The sequence below is a fragment of the Hippoglossus stenolepis genome, chromosome 19 (assembly GCF_022539355.2).
Source record: "Hippoglossus stenolepis isolate QCI-W04-F060 chromosome 19, HSTE1.2, whole genome shotgun sequence".
Taxonomy (NCBI): domain Eukaryota; kingdom Metazoa; phylum Chordata; class Actinopteri; order Pleuronectiformes; family Pleuronectidae; genus Hippoglossus; species Hippoglossus stenolepis.
Window position 1 is genome coordinate 19,921,066 of NC_061501.1, and position 11,175 is coordinate 19,932,240.

General features: G+C 43.3%; 2 protein-coding genes across 2 annotated transcripts; both read left to right on the forward strand.

Moving 5' to 3' along the window:
• Positions 1–2,583: 2,583 nt before the first annotated feature.
• On the forward strand, positions 2,584–7,758 carry LOC118098718 (cytochrome b5). The gene is made up of 5 exons (XM_035142800.2): positions 2,584–2,861; positions 5,395–5,523; positions 5,634–5,663; positions 5,755–5,789; positions 6,400–7,758. Exons 1-5 carry the CDS (start codon positions 2,724–2,726, stop codon positions 6,476–6,478), a joined length of 411 nt encoding a protein of 136 aa, XP_034998691.1. The 5' UTR covers positions 2,584–2,723; the 3' UTR covers positions 6,479–7,758.
• Positions 7,759–8,506: 748 nt separating this feature from the next.
• On the forward strand, positions 8,507–10,277 carry ppp1r3g (protein phosphatase 1 regulatory subunit 3G). Its single transcript, XM_035142799.2, has one exon. The coding sequence runs from the start codon at positions 8,587–8,589 to the stop codon at positions 9,451–9,453; it is 867 nt and encodes a 288-aa protein (XP_034998690.2). The 5' UTR covers positions 8,507–8,586; the 3' UTR covers positions 9,454–10,277.
• Positions 10,278–11,175: the final 898 nt, after the last annotated feature.

Sequence of the window (11,175 nt, forward strand, 5' to 3'; positions counted from 1 at the left end):
CCTACACACACACGCACACACGCACACACACACACACACACACACACACACACACACACACACACACACACACACACACTAGTTGAATCAGTTACTTGACGGCAGCATGTATATTCGTGACGTTAAAGCTGTGTGGATTGTGGGAGAAGTGGAGACATCTTCACAGTTTGTGGTTAAAACTACAAATATCAACTGTTAGCTTCTCGCGTAGCGGCTCAGTGGGAAACATCAGGATTCTCCTGTTAGCCGCTGCGACGTCTTTGATATTAACAGTTTCATTTGAATAAAACTCTTTGAGCTGTGTTATCGTGTTGTGAATATTAGAAACATTAATAGAGCTTTAGGGCTAAAACGTGAATCAATGATAAACCTAATAGTCATAAAAGGAATCGTTAGCTAAACTGCTAACTCCGTACTCACCTCTTGTTTCCTGTGCAAACCAAACCCAGTTAGCTTTTATCAGATTTAACTTTTCTATCCAGTCACTAAGATTATATTCACATTCACTCTAGACTCTAAAAGTTGTTATTAAGTAAAGAAAGTTATAGTTTTATGAGAATTATCTGAGTAAAGAGTCGAGTGAACAAACTGAGCCTTCAAAACGAGAGCTAATGCTAGTGTTAGCTAAAGATCAGAGAGTGAGGGGAGAGGTCTCACTCTGATGACATTTATAAAAACAAAAATCTGTTTGGGTCATTAGGTCAGAACATGAGGTTTAGAATAGAAAATAAAGGTTATATAACAGAACACTTTCATGGATTATACATTTGTTTTACTGTATAACACTACACTGTGGATATTATATATATATATACACATATATATATATTAGAATATCAAAGAGAAGAATAAACTTCACAGTTATTGTTGACTTTCTACTGTTTACCTGTTGTTGTTGTTATTAATAATAATAATAATGATAATAACTATAATAACAATAATTAATCATGTTAATATTTCCTAATTAAACATTTGTGTGATTAATCATTTCTTTATTATTATTATTTCTATGTTAGAGTGACACATCTATCCAGAGACAATCTTTGGCTTGTAGTGAGCGGGAAAGCGTCCAGGAAGTAAAATCAGGAAGTTTATCTGAACTGTTTCACTGTTTATCACGTTGTATTTGCCCTTTAAAGGGAGAGAAGAACACTGGAGAGAAGAACACATGGAGAAGAACACTGGAGAGAAGAACACATGGAGAAGAACACATAGAGAGAAGAACACATGGAGAAGAACACATGGAGAAGAACACATGGAGAAGAACACATGGAGAAGAACACTGGAGAGAAGAACACATGGAGAAGAACACAGAGAGAAGAACACAGAGAGAAGAACACATGGAGAAGAACACATGGAGAAGAACACATGGAGAAGAACACTGGAGAGAAGAACACATGGAGAGAAGAACACATGGAGAGAAGAACACTGGAGAGAAGAACACAGAGAGAAGAACACATGGAGAAGAACACAGAGAGAAAAACACGTGGAGAGAAGAACACATGGAGAAGAACACATGGAGAAGAACACATGGAGAGAAGAACACATGGAGAGAAGAACACATGGAGAGAAGAACACTGGAGAGAAGAACACATGGAGAAGAACACAGAGAGAAGAACACATGGAGAAGAACACATGGAGAAGAACACAGAGAGAAGAACACATGGAGAAGAACACTGGAGAGAAGAACACAGAGAGAAGAACACATGGAGAGAAGAACACTGGAGAGAAGAACACATGGAGAAGAACACAGAGAGAAGAACACATGGAGAAGAACACAGAGAGAAGAACACAGAGAGAGAAGAACACTGGAGAGAAGAACACAGAGAGAAGAACACATGGAGAAGAACACTGGAGAGAAGAACACTGGAGAGAAGAACACATGGAGAAGAACACAGAGAGAAGAACACATGGAGAAGAACACAGAGAGAAGAACACAGAGAGAAGAACACTGGAGAGAAGAACACATGGAGAGAAGAACACATGGAGAAGAACACAGGGAGAAGAACACTGGAGAGAAGAACACATGAGAGAAGAACACATGGAGAAGACCACTGGAGAGAAGAACACTGGAGAGAAGAACACATACAGAAGACCACTGGAGAGAACGTGTTTCCTGCGGCTGTTGAACTTAAATGAACTTTAGCCTTGTCCTTGCCCACTGCTCACTGATGATTGACAGGGCAAGGAGCCAATCAGAGCGTTTCTGTGCTAAAGGTAGGATAGAGGACCACCAATGGCAGCACTGGAAGGGCTTTAGGGGCGGGGTTTGTTAACGTGCTAGGATATGAGAAATCGAAAAAATTTGAAAAGCGTCGGAAATAACACGGTCTAACCGGAAATCAGACGGTAGCCTTTCAAAGTAAAGTGTTGTTTTTCTTGAACGTGCAGAATACCGACTTACTGTACAACAAGCCCACGATGACGACACCAGATAATACAGAACCAGAAGATGGAACTTTCACGAGACTCAAATAAAGAGTTTGGAGTTTTTCCCCTCGGCTGAAGAGTCTCTGCTCCTTTCTGTATGGAGCAGATGAGCGGGGGGTGTTTTATTGTGAAAGCAGAGGGCGGAAGTGCTGTGTGCTCAGCGGGTGGTTGACAGTAGTGATGTGACGCCTTGTCGGAGGAACTGGGTTCAATGCCGGAGTGTTAGTCCGCGGTCTGGATCCCAGAAGCACCGAGGAGAAGAGCCCGACCTGTCCGACCGAGAGGCCTCACTCATGGGGGAGCAGCAGCAGCGGAGTCCGGGGGGAGAGCGGCTCTTCCGGCTGTCGGAGATCCAGGAGCAGAACTCCTTCAAATCCACATGGATCATCATTCAACACAAAGTCTACGATGTCACCAAGTTCCTGGAGGAGGTGACACACTACACACAGAACACAACAATACACAACACACAGAGACACACTACACACACTACACAACACTACACAACACACAGAGACACACTACACACACTACACAACACTACACAACACACAGACACACACCACTACACAACACACAGAGACACACTACACAACACTACACAACACACAGACACACACTACACAACAATACACAACACACAGAGACACACTACACAACACACACAACACACAGAGACACACTACACAACACTACACAACACACAGACACACACTACACAACAATACACAACACACAGAGACACACTACACAACACTACACACAGAGACACACTACACAACGCTACACACAGAGATCCAGCAGCAGAACTATTCACCACAAAGTCTAAGATGTCACCAAGTTCCTGGAGGAGTTGAGAGACGCACACTACACAACACAACTCACAGAGACACACTACACACATACACTACACAACACACAGAGACACACTACACAACACAACACACAATGAGACAATACACAGAGAGACACACTAAACTACACAACACACACTGAGACACAGCACAGAGATACACTTACACACATACACTCACATACAGAGACACACACTACACACTACACACTCACACACACAGATACTTGTCACCTTTACTTCACAACATATATCAGATTAATTTAAAAGAATTTTATTATTTATAAATGATCAATAACGATAATATGATATGATGATCTGCAGCATTTTCTATTAATACGACAGAATCAGTTTTATATTTGTATTATTATATTTATTCACTGAATCATCTCAGGAAAAATAAGCTTTTATTTTATTAATTGTTATTCACTTGTAATAATTTAGTGAATATGATAAAAACACATAAATCATCAGTTCCTGTTGAGATTATTAATAAAATCTATTTCACGGGTAAAAGAAAAAAACTGAAAAGTACGATTGAGTCACTCAAGGTTTCTGTCTTTTCTCAAACATCTTCGTGATTAATACTTTGTATTGATGAGTTGAAGGTTTCACGACGTCGTCACTTCAGAAACGTTCCTGAAAAGATCGTTTGATGCTTATTAAAGAGAAACTCGTCTTCAGACTCAGATTCATATTCCTTCAATCATTAGAAGAAACACGTTTTCTTTCCTGTCCACAAACTTCACGTTTCTCCGGAGGAAACCTTTTCTTTTCAGCTGTTTTCTTTTAGCCGCCTGACCTTTGACCTTTGACCAGTCCAGATGATCGGGGCCTTTTATTGCCGCCGGTGTTATGCTGCTCATGGTTCACGGTGCGGGCGACTTGTCCAATAGTTACCTGTGTGTCTGAGGTCAGTGCCGGAGAAGCTGTGGCCGCAGGTTGTCGAGCGTCCGTGTGTTTTCACTCGAGGACAGACGAGCCGGACGCTTCGGCCTCGTGCTCTTAATCAGAACGAGACTCCGGAGATCCCGTGGATCTCTGAGTCACGTTTCACGGGAGGTTTGAGGTGAACTGAGGAAACTTCATGTTTTTAACTCTTTAACCTGTGGAAGAGTTCGAAGAGTCATTAACCCTCAGTTAATGAGCAAACACCCATATTCATGGAAACTCATCAAACTGTTTTAACTGATTCTTATTTACTCTGAGACGTGAAGCAGGATTCTGCACTTTAACTTCACGTTAACTTTACTTTAACTTCACTTTAACTTTACTTTAACTTACTTTTAACTTTACTTTAACTTTACTTTATCTTCTTAACTTTCTCTTTAACTTCACGTTAACTTTACTTTAACTTTACTACTTAACTTTAACTTTACTTCTTCACTTTAACTTTAACTTTACTTTAACTTACCTTAACTTTAACTTTACTTTTTCACTTAATTTACTTTAACTTTACTTTAACTTCTTAACTTTACTTTAACTTCACTTTAACTTCACTTTAACTTTACTTTAACTTTACTTAACTTTAACTTCACTTTAACTTCACTTTAACTTTAACTTAACTTTAACTTTAACTTTATCTTAACTTTAACTTTAACTTTACTTTAACTTCACTTTAACTTTAACTTCACTTTAACTTTACTTTAACTTTACTTTAACTTTACTTTAACTTCACTTTAACTTTACTTTAACTTCACTTTAACTTTACTTTAACTTTACCTCAATTCTTAAAATGTATCTTAAACTTCAGCTTAATTCATTTAACTTCTCTTTAACTTTATGATTGAATCAGCCACCATCTCCATCAGCTCTGTATCATGTGTGTTTGTGTAGGAAAATAATAAAGAGTTTTCTGAAGTGGATTTTACAAATATAAGATGTAACTGTTAAAAACGACTATGACGTCTGTTTAATATTCTGTTGACTCATCATCCAAAATGTTTCCAACAAGGTTCAAACTCAGTGAAATCCACGTTTAAAGGAAACAGGACGTTTCACTTTGTCGTCTTCTAATCGTGACGTTGACCCGTGAGCGGCGCGCTGCGAGCCACACGTCCGTGACGCTGGAAACACGGCGGCTGAGTTTTAAAACCAGTTTTTCTCCTCAGCACCCCGGGGGAGAGGAGGTGCTGAGGGAGCAGGCGGGAGGAGACGCCACCGAGAGCTTCGAGGACATCGGACACTCCAGCGACGCCCGAGAGATGGCGAGCAGCATGGTGATAGGAGAGCTGCACCCGGTCAGTGTGTGTGTGTGTGTGTGTGTGTGTGCGTGTGTGTGTGCGTGTGTGTGTGTGATGATGATGATGATGATGATGTAAAATAATTGTCTCCATGTGTTTGTCTGCAGGACGACAGAGAGAAGCTCGTCCAACCGGAGGTGAGTAACGTGAACGACCTCATCTCTGTTCAATACAGATGTTACATGATGTGACCTCTGACCCCCGAGTCTGATGATGTGTGTGTTACAGGAAACACTGGTGACCACTGTGAAGGACCAGACCAGGTACACACACACACACACACACACACACACACACACACACACACATGTAAGGGTCTTCAGATTGGTGTTATTTACGTGAAATCTACATTATTATCAGTCACATGTTTACCTAGTTGTCTGTCTCACAGCTGGTTTAATCAGTCACATGTTTAACTAGTTGTCTGTCTCACAGCTGGTTTATCAGTTACATGTTTAACTAGTTGTCTGTCTCACAGCTGGTTTATCAGTCACATGTTTACCTAGTTGTCTGTCTCACAGCTGGTTTAATCAGTCATACATGTTTAACTAGTTGTCTGTCTCACAGCTGGTTTATCAGTTACATGTTTAACTAGTTGTCTGTCTCACAGCTGGTTTAATCAGTTACATGTTTAACTAGTTGTCTGTCTCACAGCTGGTTTAATCAGTCACATGTTTAACTAGTTGTCTGTCTCACAGCTGGTTTAATCAGTCACATGTTTAACTAGTTGTCTATCTTGCAGCTGGTTTAATCAGTCACATGTTTAACTAGTTGTCTGTCTTGCAGCTGGTTTAATCAGTTACATGTTTAACTAGTTGTCTGTCTTGCAGCTGGTTTATCAGTCACATGTTTAACTAGTTGTCTGTCTTGCAGCTGGTGGTCTAGCTGGTTGATTCCGTGTCTGGTGGCGGCCATTGTCACGCTGATGTACCGCATCTTAACCAGCGAGTGACATCATCAGAGATGCAGCTGTGCCTCTGTCCGTCCTACACTACCCACAATTCATTTCCATGCTATTTAACCAACCAATCATGCGGCATTATGCTAATGAAGTCATGCACGTTGTTGAATTTACCGTCACACTGTGAAATATGGATGTTTTATAAAATCTTGTAGAAATGCAGCGGATGTATGAGAAGTTGTATCTTTTTGAATCTTTGTAGCTGAATGTAAACGAGTGTGTGAATCAGAGCATCATGAGGTCATCATGAGGTCATCATGAGGTCATCACGCAGCAGTCATGTGACTGAAGTTATCCACCCTGACGTCTCTGCCCTGGTAACTGGAATCGGACCAAAGCCACGATTCACTGACTCGGGTTTAAAATAACTTTTCATCTTCAGTTGCTCGCAGAAAGAAAATAATCGGTGACTGTTAATAAAGATGGCCGACACGTTTCAACTGCCCATTGTCCAGAAATGAAGCCAAAAGATCTCTGATACAAACGCCACCGTTTTGTCCAGTTGGAATCGAGGCCCTGCCCACACACGCTTCTTCTAAAGGGACACGGAGTTTGCCAGCAGGGGGCACCACTGAGTCCCTTTACATGAATATATTGAAGTTAAAGAAGAATTTTAAACTCCAGAAAAGTTATAGTTTAATTTCAGAACATCAGCTAAAGTTTTTTGTTTCATCCGCTTGTTCCTGCTTTTTAAATTTCAGCTGAAACTTTGATTTATTTCAAACGTTTCTGCATCAAAACAGAAAAAACTTTAGAATCATGTTTCAAATTATCTTGGTATCTTCGATCGTAACGTAATTTCCTCTGCAGACGCATTCGGTGGTTTGACTTCAGACTGAAGCTGATTGTTCATTTATATTAATTTATAATCAATACGAGAAGTGGAGAAATACAGTAAAACCTGAGGCAGAACTTTAATGTCAGAGTTTGATTCACACAGTTTCATCTGAGTTTAATCATTAAAACAGAAAAATCGAACATTGATGATTCAGAAAAGTTTCACTTTCATTTTCACGTTTTGATTTACACAATCAGAAGTAAAGTAATTTAAATCCCTGCTCGTCTCCAGCGTGTGGGTGCTTGAGCCTTGGTGCAGTGCATGCTGGGAAGTGTATGCTGATGAGCTTTAAGTCAATGATCCACTGGACATTCACAGACTCAGGATCAGAAACTGTTTCAACTGTTTAAACGGATCCAGAGTCAATGAGGAAACAAACGTTCATCTGATGTAAAAGTTTATAAAAGAAAATAAAACTTATTACAGCAAAAAACGAATCGTTGACGTTTCTTTGAAGTTTCTGCTCAACGTCAAAGAACTTTTGTCCTACTTGATTACTTTTTACCTGATTACTTCTGTCCTACATAAGCACTTCCGTGTACTCGGGTACCTGAGTAAAAGTACCTGAGTACTTGCAGTGAAGTATAAACTCGGGTTTATTTTCCACCACATGAATAAACTGGAGGAGTCAGTGATAAAGAGCCAACGCTGCCACCTGCTGGTGAACCGGGAGGATTCACGTGCACATTAAAGTTTTAATTTTCACCGCACGACAGGAAACTTCGGCGTGACGTCAGCGGTGGCGATGACGTCGCGTGCTTGTTTACTTGACGCTGTGTGACGCACTTTGTTGGACCCACGTGGACCCTGCTGTTACACAACACGATGACTGACAGACCGACACTTAAATACAGATTGGATTTCATTAGGTTTTATTTGGCTTTATTCTATTTGAATGTTTATTTTTATTATAATACTCGTGACATAAAAATCAGTTTTAACACGTGATGTGTGTGTGTCTGTGAAACACATCACGGAGGTTTTATAAACAAATCTAAATGATAACAGTAGTTATTGTTTATTAGTATTGTTATTGTTATCATAATAAACCGTGTCCGTGCTGTTACGCACGAACAGCTGAAGGTTGATGTTTCCTACGTGACAGTGCGCGTGATTGTGTCTGGTGACAGTGCGCGTCAGCCCCACGCTGTCCTGGGGGGTGGGGGGGGGGGGGGGGTGCCCTATAGAAGCGGCCCTGCAGCGGGACCCCAGGTTACTCAGCTCCTCCTGACCGGTCTGGAGTCTGGGCTGCCGGGCACACATGTCCCGCTCACCGCCCCTCACCGGGGGAGAGTCTCCCTCCCCGGGGGAGACCAGGGAGAACGGCCTGGAGGAGCAGGAGCAGGAGCAGGAGCAGGAGCAGGAGCAGGAGCAGGAGGACGAGGAGGAGGAGGAGGAGGAGGAAGATCTGGACGACGAGCTGGACGCTTCTCAGCTCGAGAGGTTCATGAGGGACCGGAGGAGAGCCAAGTCCCTGCCCGCGTACCCGGCCGCGCTCCTGGAGGAGGTCTCCGGGAGCAACGGGAGGAAGCGGGTGAAGTTCGCCGACTCCATGGGTCTGAACCTGGCCAGTGTGAAGCACTTCAGCTCGCTGGAGGAGCCGCAGGTCCCCAGTAAAGTCCTGTCCCGGTACCGGAGCTTCCCCCCGCCGCAGCAGGAGCTGCTCAGCGACCTGTGCCAAAGCTTCAAGTCCAGCCTGGTCTCGGACCGACTGGTCGCCTGCTTCCCGGAGCCGCGGGACCCGGAGCGCAGAGTCCAGCGGCTCCGCGTCTGTCTGGAGAAAATCACCATCACTCAGTTCGACGTGCGTGGGCAGATCCGGGTCTTCAGCGGCTGCTCCGGCAGAGAGGTCGGGGTCCGGTACACCTTCAACGACTGGCTGTCCTGCGTGGACGCGCAGGCTCTGGCTGTGGCCGCGGAAGAGCCGGGCATTGTGGGAGAGCGCTTCTCCTTCACCGTGTACACGCCGCCCTTCATGGACCCCAGCTCGGCCGTGCACTTCGCCCTGTACCTGAAGAGCGAGGACGGGGAGTTCTGGGACAACAACCAGGGGCAGAACTACAGCCTCCGGTACCGCTGCCTGCCCGGAACCACGGCCTTTGTCAGCGCCGCTTTTCACGCTATCTGAGCGGTGTGTGCGCCGTGCGTAAAACCTCTCCATCCGTGCGTAAAACCTCTCCATCCACCCCAAGTGCGGAAAGAAACTCGTTGATGTGCAGCTGCTGTTTCCACATCACATGTGAAGTTCTGTGTTGTGTTGTGAGTCTTTTGTCATCAGTGTGTCACAGTGAGAAGATCCAGTGATCATCACCTGTGTCTTTTCTAAACCTCAACTTTCTCCACAAACCTCTGAACCAAAGCTCTGAAGAGCAACAACACAACTCAGACTTTCTGGACACAAACAACAGAGTCTTTGCTGCCTCTGAATTGTGTGCGACCACAATCAGGACACGTCCGTGTCAACGACCTGGTGGATGTCCTGAGCGTCAGTGGACACGGACTCACTCAACGACACAGTGTCTCTGCTGAGAAGGATTCGTTTGTAAAAGTTTTATGAAAAAAGATAATTTACAAGAAGTTTGGCCCAGTCGTAGAAAATGTCTCGTTCTTTTCAGCAAGGTACAGGAGAGAGTCACAGCTGGAGACAGTCTTCATCATCTTCATCAAGAAGAACTGATTGTGTTTGTTCTGAACCTGCAGAGACTCAGTCTGATTAAATCTAAACTGCTGACTCCACTTTTACCTTCTGACTAAACTCATTTACAGGTGACTGTTCATGATTCAAAACAACCAGCTGTCTTTCACCAGTGGCTCAGGTGTGATGTCATGATTCTCAGGTGTATTTTTCATGTTTGTGATGTGATTGAAACCTGTGGATGAAGATACTAAGTGGTCCTTGAGTAAAACGATGCATCTTTATCAGATTTAATAATAAAGTAATTTATGGGTGAATCACAAAGTTTCTGTCGACTCATTAGAAAACAATTCAGTGATTTGATCCAAACATCGTGGAGCAGATGGAGGAGGTGAGATCAAACTGTCGCTGCTTGTTTTTGTGAAACTGAAATAAATATGAAGTTAAACTTCTTAAATTCTTTTCATTGTTTTTTTAAGTTGTATATTTTACGCACCGCTGACGACATAAAGCTTTGCCTCGACAAGTAAACACAAATCTGATGAGGATAAAGACGTTTTGTTATTTTATCATCTTATGACATCAAGTCAGTTTGTGAAGAATCCAAACCAGGAGAACCTGACACCAACAACTCCCCTGCTCCCTGCTTCCTTCTCCCTGCTTCCTTCTCCCTTCTCCCTGCTCCCTTCTCCCTGCTTCCTTCTCCATTCTCCCTGCTTCCTTCTCCCTTCTTCCTTCTCCCTGCTTCCTTCTCCATTCTCCCTGCTTCCTTCTCCCTGCTTCCTTCCTGCTTCCTTCTCCATTCTCCCTGCTTCCTTCTCCATTCTCCCTGCTTCCTTCTCCATTCTCCCTGCTTCCTTCTCCCTTCTCCCTGCTTCCTTCTCCCTGCTTCCTGCTTCCTTCTCCCTGCTTCCTGCTCCCTGCATCGTCAAACTGACCCCGAGTGGCAGAAAGTTACGTTCTAGGAGTTTAATGCCGATGAATTTTTCACCAGTAAAACTGATGTAGTCACGTTAAGAAGATAAAAGCCTGACGTCACCAACACGTTGTCGCTGTGGACCCTGAGGTCGATTCTGGTCCAGACTCACATTTTTCTCTCTACGCAGAGAGGACGTGTTTATTTGTTTTTCTGTACGCGAGCAGCCGACAGTCTGTCCTCCTGTGTCCGTCTGCCGTCTTTACATCGAGGCCAAAGTGCAGAAGTCCGACGCCTCT